Here is a 24698-nt window from a genome sequence, read left to right as displayed (position 1 = left end):
TTGCAACTACATAAGTTTATGGTGAAAGTATAGGAATTTCAAACTTCTCTTTACGTTCTCTCTTCTTCCACCCCAAGAGCTGCCATACCCATCGCACACATATATCGTCCCATGATGCGAATATAAAAGAAGAAATGAAACTGAATACAAGAAAAAGGAAGCCCATATTCCAACGACGGTCGAGTACCCCGAAAGAGAAGAAAGTGTTACATTGTGTATGCGCTATAAATATCAAACATACATTTCGCATGAATCACATTGCTCTACCAGCAAATCCATAACACATGAGAAAATCTCAAGTAATTGTAAAAAAAAAAAGGATAAAGTACGAAGAATGGAACGAATCGGTTTTTCTTCTTTACCTATACAGAACTACATATACAAGAAATTTTCCACTTTGCAATCAAATACTTATAGATAATGGATTTTCCAAGCATAGCAGATGAAATAATTTAATGCTGAGTTTATATGTTTTAGTGTTTTAGCATAGAAATTTTCCTACATTAAACTTTGTGAAGTATTCTTTACACATGGTTTTCCATAAGGAAGAACTCAAAACCATTATGGAAAAGTCTTGAACTATATGTGGAATAGAAACTTAGAAAGTTTTGTTAAATTAAATAATAGCTATGTAGATATATATCGACCACAGAAAAGCTCAAAAATATATCAATAGGTAAGGTTAAAAGAAATTAAATGAATATGTTAAAATTTTTAACCTAAATAAATTTAAGGAATTTCGGGAAATTTATTTTTTAAATTGTCTTTAAAGGTCAATAGTTCTATTTTTTTAACGAATTCATTTGCTTTTTATGAAAATAAAAAAAAAAGTTGTTTTTATGCATTCAAAGAGAATTTTCCGAGCGTACTAATACCTAATGGAAAAAGCGGAATTGAGGAACAAAATTGAAAACAAATGTCTAATAATTTTCTTATAATTGCATAATGTCAGGTAGATAAACAATTAAAATAAATTAAATAACAATTTCGTGCATTTGAAAGGAATTTTCTCAACTTGAATTTAATTGAATAAATATGAGGAAAATCTGTTGAGTAGCGCATACCTCAAATGAACTCCATGTCGCAAAGTTATTAAAGTTTATTTAACATGCAAAATTTATGGTAAATAAATGTTTTGTATATGTTCTAAAGTCTAAAAACAAATTTGTTTATAAAGAAATTTCTGATATTGTCATGGAATTCATGAATTTTCTTATCTTTTTTCCTTTCTTATTTTTTTATGTGGTGAATGCCCAGAGAAAGCACATGAGAGAGATTTCAAATTGAATCTGGAGGGTAGAAGGTTAAAACAAATGAAAAATTGTGATATTATTTTCCTCTACTGTCCAGACCCAGTTTGTGTGTGAAATTTTCATCACCACTCGTGACGTGGTACACACACGCCTGAGGAATTGGTTTCTGAAGGTGGAAAATTGTGTAAAGGTGTTTTTGAAATTGAAGAATAAATTATTCCACTACTTGCATTCCGCATCCAGCATCTCCAGGCGTATTTTCCCCCATGTAATGTTCTACATTTTAGATGCACCTAATTTCATGGCATTTGCTGAGCTAGCTACCGCCTGTGTGCATGTCTTATCTGATAAAATTCACCTTCTTGCACTTTCATTTATATAGAATTTCAAATTTAAAGCTTGCAAAAAGACGCCACAAGCAGAAGCACACCTCTGATCCATTCACACGGAAGGTATTAAGCAAAACGAGTGTGAGAGAGCTTTTCTAGAAAAAAAAGCATTTTATGTGAATTGAAAGTATTAAGGAAAAGTTTTTTGCAAATGCCGATGTGCTAGAAAACTTGGGAGATTTTTCTCTATATCTAATTCGCAGCCTTGTTTTGAATACATATATGTAGGAAAAGAAAAACATATCACTATGAGAAAATCAAGTTCACGTGATACGAAATTAGTTGGTGTTCCACTTCGTGGCCAACACCAAGTATTGTAATCGTCGGAAAAACCGACCACCTCAGATCGGGCTTAAACTTGGTATGAGCACGTTTTAGACATCCCACATTACGAAAATGGTGGTGGAAAATTTTAGATCCGGCCGGCCTGCCGTCCTGCCGTCCTGCCGTCCTGCCGTCCTGCCGGTGCGCCAAACTTTGCCTTATAGCTCAAGAACGGTAATAGATAGAGACTTCGGGTTTGAAGTTTTCTATAGAAATGTGGGTGTAAAATTTCATTTTTTCGCATTTTCAAAATCCAAGATGGCCGCCGTCCGCCATTTTGAAATACCGTCGACCAGTTCCCTTAAAGCTAGAGGTCTGAAATTTTAGTATGTTGTAGAGCTCAGTGAGATGTTTTCATAAACAAATCATACTTGAAAGTCGGTCAAGCGGTTTAGCAAATATGGCGGCCTAAAGCAAAAAGTGTTTTTTCGATATAACTCGAGAACGGCTTGACCGATTTTGATCATCTTGGTATCAAATGAAAGGTATTGAGAAGCCCTACAACTGTTTAGAACATTTCAAGTTTCAAAAACATCCGCAAGAGGCGCTAAAAACAAAAACAAAAATTGCCTAACTTTAAAGGGCTATATCTCCGAACATCTGTTATAGATTTCCTTTAAATTTTGATATGTTGTAGCCTGACTCAATATCTATCACCAGTCCGAAAATGAAGAAATTCTATGTTGCCGTTTAGAAGATATCGCAGTTTGAAAAATTCTTGAATTTGAAAAGTTCTAAGAGCCATATCTCCTGAACTACTTGTCTGATTTTGCTCAATTTGGTATCAAATTAAAGGTTTTGCAATTATCTACAACTTTCTAGAACATCAGAAACCTCTAGAACCATTCCTTCAAGACGAAAAATGCGAAAAACTCTTTTTGTGAAACAAAAATCCGCCACTTTGTGTTCTAGAGGTGACCTTGAAAATCATTGAGATATATGTCAAATTATAGCTTATTTCAAGACCTTTCTAGAACTAATCATGAAATTTCTGTAGGTGTTATAGAACTAGAGATATGAACATTTTTATGCATCAAATTGCTGAATTTCACAAAAAAAATAAACTTTGCCTACTAATATTGCTCACAAATAGTATTACAACGCATAAACAAACTTCTACACGTTGTGGGACACCAACTCTTATAACTGGACGCGTTATGATTGACTTTTCATTTTGTTACAACGTTATTAACGTTTTACATACCGTTTATATTTATATAATCGATAATCGATTACTATCAAATATTATACTTCACAAAAAAAAACCAATTGTTTTTTTTAGATAATTTTTCTTTTTTCCGTTGAAATAAACAAAGAAATCGAATTTTAGGAACATATCTCTTTTTCTCTAGAACATTTACATTTAAAGACACGCAGAGTGACTTGGAAATGTTCCAAGATAGCATAAATCAAGAACTTTACAAGCCATGTTCCCCAAGTTCTCTTACACGATGAATTCTAGCGAATGATGTCACAAAGAATTTAATCCATTTTTAGCTCAATGTATTCTTTACTCTGTTCTGTTCTTTACTCCCTGCTACTTCTCCATAGGGGGTGGATAATTTCTCTAGTTTATAGTATCTTGGAGCATTTTCTTTAACTGGAAACTTTAGCTCCCAAATTATTCTTTTTGATTTAAAGTAAAGTTATAATTTTTCGAGTAAAAAAAAGCAAAAAATCAAAAAAAAAAAAAAAGCTTTTGGTTAAGCATTAATTTTTCTAAATGATTTTACTGTCTGTTTCATCGCTAAAAATTATATTGAAAAAAATCAATAAAATTTCTAATATTTGCAAATTGATTTATTTTCAAGTAATTGGTCACCCCTTTAACTCGACATGACTAAAAGTCTCAAAGAATGGTGTTGCTCTGCTCACTATCTTAAGGGAGGATTACACACGAAAAGTCAATCATAACGCGTCCAGTTATAAGAGTTGGTGTCCCACAACGTGTAGAAGTTTGTTTATGCGTTGCAATGCGATTTGTGAGCAGAATTAGTAGACTTTGATTTTTTTGTGAAATTCGGCAATTTGGTGGATAAAAATGGTCATATCTCTGGTTCTATAAGACCTACAGAAATTTTTTGACTAGTTTTGGAAAGGTATTAAAACAGGCTATAAATTGAGATAAATTTCAATAATTTTCAAGGTCACCTCCAGAACACAAAATGAAGATTTTTTGTTTTACAAGAACATTTTTTGGCATTTTTCGTCTTGAAGAAATGGTTTAAGAAGTTTTTGATGTTCTAGAAAGTTGTAGAGTTTTGCAAAACCTTTAATTTGATACCAAGTTGAGCGAAATCGGACAAGCAGTTCAAGAGATATGGTTCTTAGAACTTTTCAAATTCAAGAATTTTTCAAATGGCTATATCTTCTAAACGGCGACATAGATTTTCTTCATTTTCGGACTGAAGAAAGATATTGAGTCAGGCTACAACATATCCAAATTTAAAGGAAAACGATAACAGATGTTGGGAGATATGGCCCCTTAAAGTTAGGCAATTTTTGTTTTCGATTTTAGCGCCTCTTGCGGATGTTTTTGAAACTTGGAATGTTCTAGACTGTTGTAGGGCTTCTCAATACCTTTCATTTGATACCAAAATGGTCAAAATCGGTCAAGCCGTTCTCGAGTTATATCGAAAAAACACTTTTTGCTTTAGGCCGCCATATTTGCTAAACCGCTTGACCGATTTTCAAGTATGAATTGTTGATGAAAACGTCTCACTGAGCCCTACAACATACTAAAATTTCAGACCTCTAGCTATAAGGGAAGTGGTTGACGGTATTTCAAAATGGCAGACGGCGGCCATCTTGGATTTTGAAAATGCGAAAAAATGAAATTTTACACCCACATTTCTATAGAAAACTTCAAACCGGAAGTCTCTATCAGTTACCGTTCTCGAACTATAAGGCAAAGTTTGGGCGACCGGCAGGACGGCCGGCAGGCCGGCAGGCCGGCAGGCCGGCCGGCCGGATCAAAAATTTTCCACCATAATTTTCGTAATGTGGGATGTCTAAAACGTGCTCATACCAAGTTTGAGCCCGATCTGAGGTGGTCGGTTTTTCCGACGATTACAATACTTGGTGTTGGCCACGAAGTGGAACACCAACTAACCACCCTTAAGCCAAAGAACTATGTGCAAATTAACTCGCAATCTCATTGATACATCACATCACAAGATATCTTTGACGCCAACCCCATAAATTACGGGGACCGTCGTAAAATCCCACCCTTTATGCTCTCGAGAGATTTCGATGGTTAATTCGTAGTCTGGGTGTGTGTCGACACAAACTGCAACTTCAGTTTCTGACCAATGAGTTCGTGTAAATTGGATCCTTTTATCCTCAGTCAAATATTTGCATCAGAAGATGCCTTTAATTATGCACACAAGCATCTCATCAGCTTCATCTTAAATAAGCTTCACGCTCTTTGTCTGAATTATGTAAATTATAAATTGACTTCATTTGCTTGTTTCATTAGAATTCAAACTGAGAATTTAGATTTATGATTGCAAAAGATATTAACATAATAGTGCTATCTCTGACTGCCTAAATTGCATGTGTATTTGAACACTATATTGTGTAAATTCACGTTTGTAAATTAACAAATAATTATACCAAAATTGAAATGTGTTTTAGTTACTGCAACAATTCCTCTGGTTGCAATGCATTAATTTGAACTTTTTATGGGTCAAATAAAACGACCATAATTTCGTTTTTCTTGTACCTTCAGATTTCACTAAATTTTCCTGCTAAACCGGATTTTCTTTGATATTTTTTATGAACTTTCATAAAACAGAAAATTTGTGAAAAATTGAAACAACATCAAATTCATTAAACTTATTTTTTGCCTTTCATATCTGCTGGAGAAGGATGAATGAAAAATTCAATTCTCTTTGGGAAAACTTTTATGGAAACTTCAAAATACAAAAAGAGAAATATCTCTTGAGGAAGATATATATACTTGCGTTCAAAACTCTCTTAATAAAATGGTAGGTACCTACTTTGCCGCGGGGTCTATGAGAGAAAGGCTTGCACAGCTAATGGAAAGAGAGTTTGAATTAAATATATAGTTTTCGCAGAAAAAAATGCCTTAGTTTTTGAGATATGCAGCTGGTATTCATTATTCGTTATTAATTTTCTTTTCAAATATTTGTAATGTAATATGTACCTTTTGAATTTACATCGTTATGTAAATTTTCATTTTGAATACAAGCAATATAATATGCGCAAAAGATCAATTCAAAGATGCATATGAAAAGCTCTTCTAAAGCTCTATCAGTGTCTTGTGCAATATACATACATATTATGGATATATTGTATGGAGGTATTGATTTGAATAGAAATCTCAATTTAGATCAATCTCACACCATACGTCAATGTGTTTACAATATTCAAATGATTACACGAGAACTATTAGCATTTAATTAAAATTATTAGAGACTAAAACAAAGGAGTGTTGTGAAGACTAATATAGAACTCGTATTGGTTCTCTTTCTCTACAATTCTCCAATAAAAAATCTTTTTTTTTTTGGCCAAATCGACCTTTTTATTTAATTATACGAAAACTTACGTTCAAATAAAGAGCTTTTGATGCTTTTGCAGCTTTTAAAGTAACAAAAATTAAAGATTTTCCCCAATTTTCCTTTCCATCCCAAAAATAAATCTTGGCAACATAAACCTCAGTCGGATAATTTAGGCCCTAAAAGAAATGTTTTGGGTTTCAATTTGTCCAAAATATTTCTCATGAAAACTTTCCACAAACTAAATATACCGAATTACAGAGGGGTCCACTTATAGAAAACCACCCTCAATCTGGCTACGTGGCTTGGGCACACAATGCCATTGGTAATGATGATGTTGGGTAAAATCCACTGAGAGCTTCTCCCAGTAATTTTGGGGGTGGAGAGATGGAAAAAATTGTGGTTTTCCCACCCCCATCCCCCGCTTGCAAAAACAGAAGCTTTGACCGAAACTTTGTTGTCTGGCGTCAAACAGTTTTTCAGGTGTCACCCTATATGCCACAAATTCACGTCAAATGCCTCCCACAGAACAATAGGGCTTCATGGGGTGTACCAAGAGGGGGGTATCCTTGGGGGAAAACTTCACCTTGGGAATGTTCTAACACAACTTAAACGGCATGGTATGGCAAAGAATGATTGAAATGGCAAAACCTCTTCGCATTTACTTCAACTTTCGCAATGATTTGTTTGAGGAAAAATGTCACACAGAGATTTTTTTCTTCCTTTAACTTCTTGCCACCTTCTCGTATATAAACTTCCACATTGCTCAATTCTTTTGAAGTATTTTTCGAGAAAAAAAAATTGTGGATCGATTAGAGGAGGATGCGACGATACGGTTGAAGAGATGATTTCCAATTTTTGTCACGTAGAGAAAATTGTCAATTTGCGAGAGGAGAATATTACGGGGCAATGGACATATAACTTCCTCTCCTGCTCGTTAATATACTCAACTAAACCAGACCAAAAATAAAAAAGAAATCACAAATACATTGGAAGTAAGAGAACTCACCAGGTACAAGACGTGGCCCATTTGCTTGCCCTAGACTTCCAAAGGAGGCACATCCTACAGATTCATTGCCACAGTCACCACCACTTCCAGACACCACGGCAATTTCATCCAGTTCATGCCCGGGCGACGAACTGTTCGTGGACACGAGACGCGTTGACGAGGATGCACCAGCTGTTGTGCCTTGCGAATCCTTGCGACCACGTAGAGACAGTACCAGCCGTTTGGCTGTTGACATCACGACGCTAACTGCAATGGAAAAAGGCATCTTATTAGCATTTTGGGATGGGGGCGGGAATGACTGGCATTTTGAGAGTTTTATGCGGTACGACAGCCCCACACCAACCCAGACACTATTAATTAGTTTGTCTGCAGAATTCGTCAAATTGTTTTCTGGCTAAATTCCCAGAAAGTTCCAGCTATGTATGTAACCATACATATAGCATAGATTACTTTAAAGGACGGCCGGAAACTTTTCTCATGCTATTTACATTCGTTGCCTCTGTAACTTTGCCAAGTTTGTGCAAAAGCTTTTATCCTATTTTGTCTTTCAAATGAAAAGGACATTGCATTTATCTTCACAGAAGGATCTTTTTTATTTTAAATGACATTTTCCTTTTTTTTATTGACATTCCTTTAATTATATAAAACTTACGAATGGGTTTTAATTGTAAACTTTGGTCGGACTAACACATGCTGATCTGTTTATTTTTTATCATTCAGATGGTTAATAAAATAAACAAAAAATCAAAGGACTGAAATTTTCAAATTCTTCCTAAAATTTTTCGTTAAAAAAATTATTTAAGTAATAAAAAAGTTTATGTTTAGTTTAAGTTTTTTATGTCTCAGAAAATTAAATATAAGCTTTTTAGTACGATTTTGACTTAAAGTTAAAAAGTCAAAAACGAAATTGATATATGCAAAAAAGTACTTAAATAAATAAATAAATAAATAAAATATGGGCGTGGTTTATGTGTTTATTTAACAATATTAATTTATAATTTTTCTTGTTAATTTTTAATAAAAATGGAAAATTGTTATAACTTTTTTTTTATTTATTTTTTTCATCTACAACATTTTCCATGCCCGAAATTTATTTTCAAAGTAGGAGCTTCAAAATGAATAAACTCCTTCACATTTCAGTAAATTTGACCTTTTATTCGTATTTTATAAAAAGGAGGCAAACTATCGTACAATCTTAAAATGTATTTTACTTATGGAATAGTCTAAATCTCTAAGTTGACAACCATATAGCAATCATCAGTAGTGAGATTGGATCAATATTCAAAGATCATCAACATCAAATGTCCCAATTTTCACGTAGCAGTAGACATAAAAAGTTAAAACCTGAGCCTCATCATCATCTGTACCATTGGGGTCATTTTGCAAATGCCCTAAGGTGTTCTCGAGAAAAAAAAACTATCCCTGAGGATACTTTGGGAATATTTTGTGCTTTATGTTTGAGCTATATTTGAGCTCCATATGCACACACACACATGTACCTATTCCCCCTACGGAAAGAGAAGGTATCCTGAGTACCATACATTGAGATGTTAGCTGAGGGGCTAAAGTGGGGCTCTGAAAAAAAGAGAGGAAGAATGATGGAGATGATAGTGCTAGAAACTACGGAGGATTTTCCTTTTATTATTCATACCACATCCTAGTCAAGTATCCCCATGATTCCGAACAAACAGGAGTGTGTTGTGTGCATGAAGAAAAAAATACATTAAAAACTCTATTTATCTGAATTAGTACATTATATGCTCGTTGCACCGTGTAGTACAAATATTCAGAATATGACAACCGTAAAAGGAGATTGTGCGCTGAAAGCGAAATGTTTGGTGACATTACTCACACAGTATTGTCACATATTTTCCCATTAAAAACAACCCCCGCCGAAAAGATGATGTTTTAAGCTTGACTATATATTTTTAATCTCAGCCAAGGATAAGAGTATAGCCATGGGAATGGAAAATGTAATGGTTTTTGTCTTCCTTTTTCCTCCTCCACATGGGATAAACCATAAAAAGTAAAAGAGAAGATAAGGCTGAAAGATGTAGAGATGTTGAGAGTACTAATGGTAGATGAATGGCCGGAAATAAAGCAATTTGACCACTGCTGGTCAGTACTTTATAGCCCTTTTCCTACATCATTGCGAGAACATTAAATCAACGAATACGCATTGAAAGCCATTCACATTTCACCTATGAAATAGGATTTTATTTTCACAGGTAACATAAATAAATGGAATATTAGATTTTCATTCTATTCATAAAGCAATACAAAGGGGTTAAAATTTCTTTTTTTATTGCGATAATTCTAACAACATAACCATTAAAATCTCACAAATGCTTCTTTTTTGAACATTATTTAATTAGTTACTTAATTTAAACAAACCATTTAGGCAGAAATCTATTCAAGATGATGTTAAAATTTAAATTTAAATGACTAAGAGCAGATTAAAAAAATTAGTTAAGCATCAAGGTAAATAAAAAAACGAGCCAGTTTAAATGCAATACATATTATATTTAAATTGGCAGATTATGCTAACATTTAACATTTATTATTTTCTAACGTTCCTCGCGTACTCTAAGCTCAACGTTTATTCAAATATTTTTTTTTAATAAAATAAAAGCTCTCTATAAAATTCGAACAGAACGTTTTCATTGACTAACAATAAAAACTTCAATCTAAAAATTTTACCAGAGGATAAGTAATTAAATTTTAACCAAAATATGACGATATGGGTAGCTTTGTGCAATTACATTTTCCTACAATTTTATGTCAAAATCACAGCTTCAATTAATTTTCAATATTCAAAGAGTTTGTAATTTAAAAAAAAAACTTAAATAATTTTTTAGTAGGTAGGTATATACCAAAGGTCTATGTGCAAACATTAATCCACATACTAGTTAAAGGTTTTTGCATTTGACTTCTCATAAATAAAAGCCGTCTATGGAAATATTTATTGGTTTTAATGTGTAATTATTCACGCAGAGTATTGGGGGATTTACACAGACATTTTATCTGTGGACATAATTTTTAATTATTTTGGCTGGCAATGAGGTCTGCCACGGACGCAATTCCATTTACCCAGAATGTTCCGATTTCGCTATCAGAGCTCTCAAATGCACGTGATTTATGTCAGGTGATTGCAGAGGGATATTTCACGTAGGATTCGGGTGTATGGCTAAATTTCATTGGAGAAATTATTTATTTGGCGATAAGTGGAAAATATTTCCGGTGTTTGCTTCAAAAAATAAAGCGCCATTGGGCAGAGTGCCGTTATATCTTTAATGTGGAATTTTTGGGGGTTGAAAAAAAGTGGTGGAAAAGGAGGAAAAAGGACCACAAAAACATTTACAGCCCAAACCATTGTCACTTCTTGTGCACAGTCGCTCTGTGAACTCTGCCATTTAGTCCTGTGTGCCATTTGGCGACATTGGTGCTGTTGTCTCTAATCTGGGCGAGTGTTAAAAGCTCAGGCATCAATGATGAGTAAAAGAGGACCCCCCATATAATAAAATTCCTCTAGGGCCAAAATGGTACAGAAAAAAAGGCTGTACACAAATTTATTTTTTTTTGACTTTATTTACACCAGAACCATGATACTTCCCAAATACATTCCATTATATTCCATTTCCACTCTCACATCCATTTCAAAAATTCTCTCCCACCCTCAACCACGAAATTTTCCATAGATTCCCTGCCCTGCTTTTCATTCGTGTGGCCTTTGATGATGGATAAAATGTACACACACAGACACCTCCTCTGTCAATTTCTCCCTTTTCTCCGGTATATTTTTCTCATTTCCTTTCAACCCCTTATACTTTGCTTGAATTATATAGCGTTATGATTATTTTCATATCTCTTCGGGAGTGAATTGAACGAAGATGGAAAACAACCAGGAATTTGTGCGGGGAAAAGAATGGCGCGCGGGAGTACTTTCGACAAACCCTTAGGATTTAAATACATAAGGATACCCCCCCTAGTGTGAAAGTATAGTGGATTTGTAATTCAAATTTTGAGCCAATTTCAATCCAAATCCAGTTTTGATATAAGAATATTCCGGATATTGAAAGTTTGAAAACCATGGGATGACGAAAAAAAAACTTAAGCTTTTCAATACCCTAACTTGCATTCGATTGTGTAGGGTTATGGCAATTATTCTTCATACCCTATTCTGTCCTTTTTCCCTACCCGGAAAAGGCTTTCATATTGATTTTTATATGTATTTCAAAGCCAGGAAAACAGTGGAGAAAACTCCGAAAATTAAGAAAAAAAAACTTTCTTTTCTCCCCTAGATGAAAGCTCAAAGAGATCCCAGTTTAGGGAATAATTTTGTAAATATTTAACATGAAAAAAAAATCAATAATTTAAATTTAGAACATTTTATTTTTCCCCAAAATAGACGAAAAATATGTAGCACCACTCGGTTGTATATATTTTCGGTATAATTTGAAAATGATGTTAAATAAATTCTCATTTAAAAGCTCTATTTAATTCACAACGCCTGAGAGGGCTTTAATGTGCGAAACAGTGTAACAAAGGAAAAGGCAGGAGAATAACATCCGTAATCCCCATTATTTAGGTAAGAATTAAAATTCTCCCACTTCCATTTTGGGGGCATTTTTGCTCGATTTCTGTAAATAATAATGGCATTAGATCCCATTAAATGCCATTTCGCTTATTTCACAAAGAGGACCCCATAGCTATGGGGCAGGATCTACCCCAATATATATGTATGTATGTTGGTTGAGGTGATGGGGAAAAAGTATCAATATAAATCCCCCCTGTTTAAATCCCCCAAACTTATCCTTAGAACACCACCATAATACCACCCTCTCAGAGATAGGAAGGAGATTGCCGTAAAAATTATTTTTTTTCTTATTTGTAAAATTCTCCTTGGGAAAAGAGAAAATTGACATCCACCCCCTGCCCCCGCTCAACACTACCCTGAAGTAGGGAAATTGCTTTAAAAAATCCAGCTGCGATACCATCTCTTCACATCGAAGAAAATTATGGGGAATCTCGTATGGGAGCCGAACCCACTTTGTGGAAGTAAAGACGTGCGCGCTCTTTCTTTAGTGGAAGAGCTTTTGTTGAGATAATTTTGAGGTTACTCAATTTCACTGAGAGGTGCATTTTGGAGTTAAAATCAAGCATAAGAGCTGTACGAAATTCAAGTAAATTCCATGGACTTTATACCCCGGAATGATTGCTCTTTTCAATCTGACTCAGCATTTCGTCTCTAAACCATAAAATATTTAATTGAAAATCTCTTCAGCTTAAATTAAATATTTAAGTGCAATTTCGGATTACACATTACGGTGAATTTCCCTACATAGCTACTTGAAAATAAACTCACTTGTGAAATTCATTCGGCTATATAAAGAGGTATTTTTATGGTGTGAAAGTTTTTTAATCTATAAATAAAAAGGATAAGCATCAGTGAATTTTTTGTACATCAGTAACGTAGTTAGAAATAATGTTTTAGTATCTAGGAACCATAAAAATAGGTATTTCAGCTTTTACCGTCGTTGTTTGAATAAACGTCAAGCGCAAGATAAACGTCAAACATTTAAGAGAAATGTCACACGTTAGGAATAAAGTGTCAAACTTTTAAAAATCATCGAGCTTTAAAAGCTTTCAAATTTTTAAATAAACATCGTACGTTTTATTTTTTCAAATTGTTCAATTAAAAATTAAATGTTGAAATTAACGTCAATATTTTAAGAAAAATGTTAAATGTTAATGATTTTTTTTAATTCAAAACGTCTTAATTATTTATTTAAGGATCATTCTGGAACACGAGTTTTTTTTTTAAATCTTTTCAATAAAAAATATGAAACTCTCTTTCTTTATGTGACACTGACAAGAAAAAAGTTAAAATAAAACTGAATAAATTCTCTCCACTTCATGAATATCCCCTTGGCTCCTATTCAAGTAAAAAAAAATATATTCCCGCCCGAGTATACCTATTTTATGCATTCTTATAGAAGCAAGTTTGGTGCTTCCTGGCAAATTTCCGTTTATTTTTTTTCTCTTCCCCTTTTCCCATGTGAATCATGATCAAAAGACCTCAAACTTTTTCTGTCGAATACGAAAAAGCTTAATTTTGCGCAGTGAGAAATTTTGCAGGAAGAAAATGTTCCGAAGAAAATATTCTTGAGAGAAGAAAATGTTCCAAAAAGAAAAATTGCACATATTTTCTCGCAAAAAGGGACGAAGGAGGGAAAAGAAGGGAGGAAAAAAGAATGAGAAAGGAAGGAAGTTCAATTTTATGGACTATTAAACTAAAACTACCATTTGAGATGAGTTTTGATGGGAAACAGATCAAGCACCGTTTGGTTTCTTTTGTCAGATTAGGGATCATTTTTATAGCAATTTCTTCCGCGTGTCTTCTTCATTAATTTTCACGGCCGACAGAATCCATCTGCAGGGTAGATTGTCCCTAAGAAAAAAAAAAGAAGATGGCTGAGGATTCACTGCCGAAAGTTTGTTACAAGCAGGGAGATTAATTTGGGTTTTAGAGAGCAAATATTTCGTGGGTAGTGCATCAAATTTTGCCTCTTGGCGCAAAATAACTTTTTGTTGCGTGGACAAAGGAAGCATCTAATGGGGAATGAAGAACGAGGGAAATTTCTTATGGGTACTCCAATGGTATTCAAGAGCCCATGAATCACACAAAACCTACAGAAGCTCCTAAATTTCAGAGGGAGAATGGAGACTGAGAAAACCGTAGCGGGCATTATCTCTTGCTTCTTTTTTTCTTGAGACATTTGAAGAAAACGGGCAGAAGACTGATTAGAGTGTTAATCTAAATGGGTGGCCATCCTTCCGCAGTTCATCTTGCGAATATCCTTAATACTTTGACTCCCAAAATTCATTGTATGAGAAAATTTATTCATGTTGGCTCCCATCTCTATCGAGAAACTCGCCACTTTCATCAGCGCCAGATATGCAAATCAGATCAACCCTTTTGCGCATAAAATGTATCCGGATTCTGTGTGTAGCGAAGAAATATTCCGCCATACATTGTGTTTGGGGTTTGTGGAATAATTTTTGGGTGGCTTCACAGAAATGGAGTGTGGGTGGTGAAGAAAAGTGCTACAAGTTTCCATTAGGAGCTACATTTATTCATGATTGTCAGCCCGCCTCTTGAGCTTCGTATATGTCTCGACTTTCGAGGCCGCAGACGCCAAGAGAGCGCATAAAGGAAAAACCTTCAGTACTGCGGTACTTCATGCTGACAATAAAATATATAAAATTCTCCAAAGGGACATTATAAATTGAATTTCTTCCATTGGGAACATTCAAATGCGATGGCAAAAGGGCGATTCCCACCGAGGGATCAAGCGCATTGGAATAAAAAATGCAAAATAATACTGAACTTACAAAGTGTTAGAAAGTGACGTCGTGTAACGTGTTTGTTTAATATTTTACTAAATTCTGTTGAATTAATTTGAATTGAATGACTTTCAATATGAGTTTAGAAGTTAGGTGAGCTAGGTAGTACCTTTGTTGGATTTAAGCTTTCCCAGTACACAAAATTTGCTCAATATTTAGTCAATGTAGGTCCGCATAATACTGATCAATCTGATTGAAACAATAATAGCTCAATTATTGATAAATCTTTAAGCAATTTTATTTTCATTCAAAATGTTTATTCTATGGGTTTGAATTGAAATTATTGAGCAAATAAAACCATAAACTTCACTATTTTCTTTTTACTATTAATACTCCATAAATGTATAAAAAGAAATCTAACAAAACTTGACAAAGCTTTCATGCACATTCTTGAAAATATAGAAAAGATTTGTACAAAAATCATATATAGAAATGACACGTTTATGTTCTCAGCTTGTGGGAAAATGTAGTAAACCCCTTGGCAGCACATACATATCCCCAGCAAATATTGCAACCAATTTTCCCAAGAGTTCGCACATTTCATCGGAAATTGCGTCAAAATCATCAGTTTGAGCTGAAAATGTTTCTCCATGCAACATTTTAATCTTGTATCACCTTGGAATGATGCTTTTCCGAATATATACATCATCTCCCTCCCTTCCCCACCTCCATTTTCCAACCCTTTAGCACCTCATTCGCATTCTCTTCTATTCTTCAGGGAGTGTTTGGTGCTCCACGTAAGGCTCCACCACCCCTTTTCCATGGCACTTGAGGAATTTAATAGTCAAGTAGGTGAATTAAGGATGAGCAGGACGACGGGGGCATGGGTGCAAAAATGTATATACAACAAAGTCTAAATACCTATGGTGATGGTGTTTTCTGTATGTAGCATTAATGTTGGGGGGGGGATGGTGCTATGTGAGCTCTATTCAACATTGTTTCATGCTATTTTGAGAGAGAAATTCCATGCCATTTACCTTCACATTCCTATCACGGCTAGCAGAAAGTTCTTAAGTTTTTACAAGCAAGAGAAGCAAAATGTAATTCAGACATCGACATCAACAGGCTCCTTTATCTGCTGTTTTTAGGGCGTAATGTATGTATGTTACGGGGGTGGTTCGTGCAATAAGAAAAGAAAAATAAATTAGGCCCCTCTTTTGGTAACTTTAACAATAAACCGAATCCTCCTTATAACACCCAAGTGGAGTCCATAAAATTATTTCTTCCAGCCCCGTGGTGCAAAAAAATCCATAAACTTTCTCATGTGGAGGAAATGAATGGGAAAAAGCTCATGGAAAAGTGGAGCTGTCTTTATTTATTTATTTATTTGGTTAATAAAGGGGTTGCCATCATTACTGATGATTCCCCTGAGGAGCTGTCTTTCGATGATCGTGGGAGGAATGGCGCTTCTGCAGCTGCAGACAATTATTAAGTGACATCGTTGGATTGCTTTTCGTTTTTTTTTTACCAAGCAAACCATTGAATTGCAAAAAGTTAGGTACTTTTTGTGTCTAGCACGTAAAAATAACTTTCAATTTGTGCTGTAATTATTTCTGTGAGGACTCGGTTTGGGGAAACAACGTCCCAACAGTGCAATTAATTTTCACTTTGGGTAACAAATTAAACTTGGAAGACATAGAACGTACCACTGCGTCACTTATTTTAATCTTTTTCTCAATTTCATTTTTTTAATCTGCTTGCATTTAAACTTTTTGGTTTTTGAATATTCAATAATAGAGTAAGAGAATTATAAAGCCCAAAGCTCTGAATTTAGAAAAAAAAACCTCTAACTCTTTTTTAAAGTCTTTTTATCTATTTTTTGTTGGAAATTTCATTTATAATTGAAGAAGAAAATATTATTTTCTTATGCTAATAAAGAATAAAAAAAATTAAATTTAATTCATTAATTTAATGAAATAAAAATAAATCCCAATATTAAGAAGTCCATAAAAGACAAACAACCTTTTAGCATTCTTCACGTGGAAATAATTTAACACATTTTACATCCGGTGGTGTAAAATACTTCCACTATGTTAATTTTCCGCCAGAGACTCAATTTGTCGCCCGGTGTGTGTTAATACATAGCGAAGAAACTTTCCTCCTGCATTTATATATTAATTTTGCAGTTTTATTAATTTCCTGCTTCTGCTTAACAACGAATTGAGTGGGGAAATTCTCCAGACACTACATGGTGTGTGTGTTGATGTGCAAAATGCTGATCAATGTAATGATTGACGGCGGAAGGGTAAAAGTTCGAATTTTAAGCTGCTACATTATGATACATGTTGGAATTTTCCGCGCAAATTCAACATACATAGCTCAAAACGATGCATGTGATGCTGGTAAAGTAAAGAACTACCACATCACGTCACTCTGAATGTGAGAAAGAAAACTAAAAGTCAAACTTTGCAAATTTTGCAGAAGTGAAGGTTTTTTTCTTTATAGAATTGAAAATAAACGTCAGATTTTCAATATATACATATGATTTTATTCACCACATTTTTATATGCCCCCAATGGGAAAAATTCACAATTTTCAAAGAAATGCAATAAGAATGAAGAGATTGAAACTTTCTTATGAAATATTTTTGCGTTGAAAGTTGCTGCAATTTTTTTTGTAAGTTCTTCACGAAAAAATTGAACATGGAACTAATAAGTAATTAAATCTTTATTTTATATTTGCTGTAAAAAGTGAAATTCCGGTAGATCATGAAAAAATCACAAAGAATTGTTTAAATTCATTTTTTTTTACTCCCAGAGATTTTTCTGGCGCTTTTGAAATTTTCTTCATTTTCATTTTATTAATTTTAATTTTTTTTAAGTTTGATTAATTTTCTTATTACTAAAAATATCAGTTTTCTTACACATAACATGATGCCAGTAAAAATACTCTAACAATCATTTGACGTTGATTTTTATTCTTGAATCACAACAAAGTTCGGAAGAAATCAGAAAAACGCTCTTTGTAGTACGATTGAGATATACTTTTTAACTTACTCCCAGAATTGCCAATTCATTGGCAATAAAATCGTATTCTTGAGTGGATTTTGAAGACGTGTATGTTAAACCATAAATTCAACATTTTATTATAAATTTTGTCGTTTACTGCATTCCTGTATACATACATATATTGATTTTTCTTTTGAAATTCCCCTCAGCGTATAATAAATAACTTTTCATGCTACCTACGCCACAAGTTTATACAAAAAAATTATGGATGAGTAAATACCTCATTAAATGCTCCGATTTATTTTCTTTTGTTCACCAACTTAACTAAGAGCTTCCGTGTTGAGCTATATGCTATATAGAAAGTTTTTGTGGCTACAAATGCATTAAAAAGCTTTGTGGAGTATATACCTGAAGTATAGCGTAGATTTACGATAATTGCCATGAAGAAAAGGTTAAAATCATTAAATATTAATTTGATAAGAGAAAACCCTAAAGTGATTCATTTTTTCCTCTTTATTTTTTTACCCTTTATTTTCCTTTAGGGAAAGTAATCTGAAAATTTTTAATGAATAATTTCTCGCTGACAAAACTTGTTTTTTCTGCTTACATATTTTTAATTAATCACGCATTTTCGTGAAATTTTTTGTTAAACAAGAATTTCATGAAAATTTTTCCTTTTAAACTTTTTTTTTGATACAAAAAAGCATTTAATTACAATATTTTAAGGGAAATTGCCAGGGAAAACATAGGTATATAATGCACGCATATAGACGCATAAAAGGGAATATTCGTAAATTGGATATTTGTCAGGAAGTAGGGGAAGCGCTATTCTCACCATTGAACCACTTCAGAGGCCTCCAATTTTATTTGACCGCAATATCGATGAGTAACGAGGTGGATTGATGAGTGGATGGAAACATTTAATTTGAAATACCGCAGAGGAGCACTGTAGAAATTTTCACCCTCATTCAAAATTCTGATTAACTTTTTACTTAAAGTGTGCGCCTATCTAGCAATCAGAGGCGAAAAGAATGTTAATTATAATTTGTTTTAATTAACTTCATCAATTTCTTTTATAATTTATTCATATTTGTTTGACTAGATTTATCTAGGCTGAGTTAGGCTAGATTAAGCAAGACTTGGTATCTAGGTTAGACAAAGGTCAGGCAACTAGGCTAGATTAGGCAAAGCTTGATCTAAGTTAAACTAGTCAGCTAGACTACATAACAAGGCTATTAGGCTAGACTAGGCCAGACAAGTAGACTAGGTTAGGCTGCACTAAGCAAGGTTAGGTTAAACTAGTAAGTAACTAGGCTAGGCTAGTTGATATGGCTAGGCGAGTTTAGGCATCTAGGTAAAAGAGCTAGGCAAGAAACAACATGAAAGCTACAAAATCACTAAGACCGTCTAGAAAAGGGAATCTAGACTATATTCTCATAAAACTGAAAATTACATTTCCCTTATAACCATGTAACTGCATTTAAATAGAGAACCGTAGAAGAGAGACTTTTTGACCCCTTTTTGACTCTCACCTCTGTTAGGGCTGCTCGTCACTGTACCATGGGGAATTGTCGGAATTGTCGTTTTCATTCTCTCACTCGCTTTTATGCACACGAATCCACCCATGTTGGTTGGAATACATCTCATCCACTCGGACAGAGGGGAGTGGAAAATGGAAAAGTAGGTGGTATGAGGGGGTGGGGTGTGGTGCGAACAATTCTCTAAGGGAGGGAGCGACCATACTGTGTGTATATGTCTATTTTTAAATGTCTCATCCATGGTGACTGCAAAACATCGAAAACTGCCCCCTTTTCACGATTCTGTGTATAGGCCATAAATTCCGGGAGACGGGGGGTCTCCTTGCCACGTTCGTATCCAATCATTTCTTTCCACATCACGGACGACAAGTTCCAAATTTGAACACTGCGACGCCTCCAACCGCCGCGTCCGCCCACACAGCCCACGGTCTGGTGTTTGCTATGGCTCAGCAATATAAACATCGCTGGTGGTATCTCGGATGTGAGAGACAATTTTGCAAATGAAGGGGGTGAATGGCTAGAGTTTCATGTAATATCGACAGAGGATGGGGTATGGGGGGTCCTTGCACACCTTTATTTAGACAGCAACGGTGTTGCCAAAGCACCCCCAAATGGGGGATATTTATCATTTAGTCACCTTCCACATAACCACCTCTTCACCCAAATACAATTTTCTATATATACAACACGTGTAGTGTAGTCGCAATTCGTATAAAGATGAGAATAGGATCCAATTTTGACCAAAAGTATTATACCGTAGTATGGGGAAGACATCAAAAAATTAATTTTTCCGCCTCTGTGTGGCGTCATTGGAAATATCTCATACAATTTGAGGTGATATGGGAAAATAGTTTATGACACTGAATTGATACAATTTTCTTCTCTCCGTCTTTTGGCCATTCGTTTCCCCGCACCATCTGCTTGGGGGTCTCCACCACCTCCACACGTCCCCTGAGAGAGTCTACTGGCCAGAATATTGCTCACATTGGCTCTTTTTTTTCTTCTTCTTCCCTATATTGAGACATACGGCGAGCACTTTTGGCACGGTGGACAAAAAAAAGGGTCATTGGGAGGGCAATTTCATTATTTCAAAAATCATCCCCCATACAAATCCATCGCTCAATCGTATTTTATTCCACATATATTTCACCCATTTGGGGCTCATTATGCTGACCTTTTCTCAAATTTCCCCCCGAACAATACATAATATGAAAAAAAGTGTCATGAAAAATCACAGAAAATTTGAAATGTGAAGCGCGATTGAAAGCAAAAAGGGTTGATAAAAAAACTGAAAAAAGCTTTGCCTTTTATATATCTACACTTCGCATCTATGGAAAATAAAAGCTTTCAATGTTTCAATGAAATTGTACATATTTTTCTAGCTAGAATTTAATAAATTAAATAGAAACTAAATAGAGTCGCTTCTATTTGTTTAATAAACTGCTTAATTGAATGGCAAATAAAACAATTGGTTGCCATATTAAACTTCATGAGAAAGATCAACAAATCAATGCGTATAGCAGCATAATATTATGTATATATTTCAACTCCACTCTCTGAACTGCAAAATTATGCACTCATAAAATTAATCATAACAGAAAAATTATAATTAGCAAATCATTTTTTTTTTCAATTCTACCTAGAAGGCATTTTCACATTCTTTAATTATATCAAAACTACCCCATTCTACCCTACATAGAGTGTAAAATAAAATTTATTGTTACAAAAACACATGGGAATCATTATCTGCAATTTTTCATTGTTAATACAGCATTGAAAAATCACATTTTTTTTACAAATATATTTATTTTAATTTTCCCAACATAAAACATGCAATTTTCCAATGGCAATTTCATTCAATTCAATTTCGCTTGAATCGTTTTTAATTTATTTACCGGAATTACTTTTTAGTGGAAAAATACAACAATTTAATGCACAATAAATATGATTTATGTAAAATGGGATTGAAATTCAAAAATAGGAAAAATTGTGCGGGGTAGTTGTATTTGAAAAAAAAACTTGCATCTTTTCTTTCCGGGATAAAGAGCAAAATTCTATATAGAACATTAGGGGATGTTTTTTTTTTTGCTGTAGGTATATAATTTTCCATTAACTAATTTATTTTTCTTGAGAAAAGGGTGGGAAATTATCTTAAAACAGTATACTGATCCTCATTCCGTATTTTTCAATTTCCACAGTGAATTAAGATTAAGAGTTTTCGAAGGGCTAGGAAAAGTTATTTTTTGTATAATTTTTCTACGTTATTTCAACAAGTTTTGTGAATGTTTGGATGTGCCGAAAAGGTCCAAAAATTAGGAAAACTCATGAAAAAAAAAAGTCCAAAATTCTGGAAAAAATTTGAATAAAATTATATAGAGAAGTTGTATTTAATATCAGAATCCAGCTTAGGAGCATTGATAGAGCTTTGATTTTTCATGTACAAAAAAAATAAAAGGTTGGAAAAAAATGAAAAACCCGTACATTTCCCAGCGGTTTTCCTAGGAAATAATCAAACTTTCTTCTAATCCTTGATGATTTCTTACAATTAATTTAAAAACTACTTTTGGTTTCATGCAGCGAACCTAAAGAATGGAAAATACCAACATAATTGTCAAAAGTTCAACTAAAACATTTATGCTGCTTCAAAGTTATGATAGAACAGGAGATATGCCCACCCTGGCTATTCAGATTTTTTGTTCCCTAAAAACAATAGACAGACACCATTGATTTTAAGTATAATAGACGCATTTGCCATCCATTTGTTATTTTATATGCGCAAATGCTTCGCTAAGTTTTGTATTTCGGTGGAAAAAAGCTCCCATAAAAGATAGCTTTGAGCATTTTTTTTGTGCCATTGCGTGGGGTGTTTAGCAATGAGCTTTAGTGGAGAAGCATCCCCCGAAAAAAAAATGCGAAGCTTTCTGCTATATACGAAGCTCTCAGGTAGAAAAACAATCCCACCGTAAAATTCCACGACAATCCATGGGGGTGATTTTCCAATGGGGTTTGTTTGGTGCGGCGGAGAGAGGGTATGGGCAAATAGCTGTGGCTTGGTGTAAAAGTATCAATGGGTGGCACCGTGCTTTGGTTGGGTTTTGTCGGAGATTCTCAATTGAGTTTATCCTCGGTCCGTGAATAGGGTATTAAAGTACAAGGCAGACACACGATCCGAGATAGTATTAAATGGGTTGTAATTACAATTAAACTGATTTATTAAATTAAATTGTTGTCCCGTGGCGGGAAAATTGCACGTCATTTTGGGGGTGGCTTTGGGAGGGGGGCGATGGGTGTCATTGGAGTGGATGGCAGAGGATTATCTTCGTTGGAGCTGTGAGAGAGATCAAAAGTTGTGTATATCATATAGTAGGTGTATGTTCTATGCTATATGTGTGTATATTATGGGGTAGTTTGTGCGAGGAAAAAGGTCTCTGGGATGAACGACATCCAATGATGGGTGACTCTTTGGCTCAAATTGCACCACAGAGAATGTGTCTGCTGGGATGGCACCCAAGAAATCAAATTTATTGCACGATGGTGCGACTTTTATGGTGGTAGGGTGGGGCGGGGGGGGTGGATATCCCACACATGGGATAGCAGCAAGAAGCAGGAAATTTGAAATGTGACATAACACATTCGTTATCCTCTCACAACATGTCCATATAGGTCTATTGTGGTGCTATTCACAGTGGGGAGATATATTTCTTGGGCATCACGATTCATTGCATACCTGACCCAATTCCCATAGCCCGACACTCCAACTAGAGAACCGAGGATATAGCCCTCCGCATGTAATCTGCGTATCGTGTTGAATTGCAATTCTCACGGAACGTGGCATCTCCTCCCGCGGGAGGATGAAAAACCCTTCTAACCCACTGCCACATCCATGATTTCACTCCATCGCGCACAAAAGACATCGTCGTCGGGTAATTTTTACTCTCTCCCCCAAAAAAATAAGGAACAAGGAAGCGTGGTAGAGCGTGTGGAGTGTACACAAAAAGCACTCCCAAAGACCGCATTCAACGCGCTAGTGATTGCCCTTCTTTGTCTTCATCTGCGCGGCATTACCCTTGCTCCACATTTTCCAATTAATTACAAATGATGCTTCGTCCATTGAGAAATCTAATTTAATTTTAATTAAAATAATGAAAAGTATATTTCTTCAATTTACCAGGAAATCCGCACCATTCCATTCACACTCTCTATGTTACTTATACCACGCAAAATAGATACCCCTTTTTTGTTCATTGCGATAAGGGAGTCTCTGCTGCTCTGCCCCAAATTCTCTCGTCCAAAATTACGCTCCAAATGCCCGGAAGGAGACGATAACGAATAAGCACAGTCTCTTTTTGCTCTATAAAAAGTTTTTTTTATTTCATTCTTTGCAGCAATTTGCAGTGTCAACAATCACTAAGCCCTTTTCATTTCCAACCCAGTGAGCTTTAATAGAGCAGAAATAAAGTTTTAGCGAACTGACAATTTTATATAACTTTTTTTTTTAATTTGGAATTTAGAGATAAATTTTAATGCAATTTTCACAAAAGGAGCTCGTTTTTTTTAATGAAATAAAAGTACATATACACGAAATTAACCCTTTTGGGACAGATTTTATATTATCGAGTTTATTTTATTTTATAATTTTTTAATGTGCTTTAAAGTTAAATTAAATACTTGAGGGATGAAAAAGATTACGTATATTCATATATAATTTTTTTAATCGCTTTTTTATGGTACATGTGGTCGTGAGAAGGTTAGTTAAACATAATATTTTAATAAATGATAATTTTCTTTGAATTGTAGTTATTAATATTAAATAGACAATATTTAATTTATTTACATAATTTCAATATAAATTATAAATTCTCTGAATTAACTGTATTTTATTTTAGGGAAACACGGGTAATACTCACCTCGTTTCCACTACAGATTTCGCTGAAACAGTTGAGAAGCTCCTTAGGCGTGCAAAAGTGTCATTAAACATCTCTGATATACTCCATGATTTTCATTTATCACACAATTCAACCACTACTGTTCATAATTTTCACATTTTTTTTTCTGTCGCAATAAATCTTTGAGAAATGCAATTTTCTCACTTTTTCCTCCAAATCAAATCCTTTTTTACGTCCTTTTTGCAATACAAAAAAAAACTAATTCAGTTCACTCCTATGCCAACTCGTTGGGAATCTGATGGAGAAGTGTACGCAAGGCTGAAAGTATTGGATGAAGTATACAGAAAGAAGAATGATCAATTGGGGTGATTGTTTTTAAGGGGGTGTGACGGGGGATGGACAATGAATCATCGAGTTTCAAATC

The 24698-nt window shown here is 34.4% G+C and overlaps 1 protein-coding gene across 7 annotated transcripts in view; it reads right to left on the bottom strand.

Annotated features, from left to right (window-relative positions):
• Nucleotides 1–24698, bottom strand: part of LOC129793132 (cyclic nucleotide-gated cation channel alpha-3) — a 100231-nt gene that overhangs the window by 72446 nt on the left and 3087 nt on the right. For all 7 annotated transcript variants that reach the window (XM_055832795.1, XM_055832796.1, XM_055832791.1 and 4 more), the window contains exons 2-3: nt 24296–24592; nt 7496–7741 (exon numbers count right to left, since the gene is read on the bottom strand). In XM_055832795.1, the coding sequence (XP_055688770.1) occupies nt 7496–7730 (235 nt within the window). In that variant the 5' untranslated portion in view covers nt 7731–7741; nt 24296–24592. The remainder of the gene's footprint in view (nt 1–7495; nt 7742–24295; nt 24593–24698) is intronic.

The sequence above is a fragment of the Lutzomyia longipalpis genome, chromosome 3, assembly GCF_024334085.1.
Source record: "Lutzomyia longipalpis isolate SR_M1_2022 chromosome 3, ASM2433408v1".
NCBI lineage: Eukaryota > Metazoa > Arthropoda > Insecta > Diptera > Psychodidae > Lutzomyia > Lutzomyia longipalpis.
The sequence above is the reverse complement of the archived record's forward strand: the minus strand, read 5'-3'. Positions and strand labels throughout refer to the sequence as shown.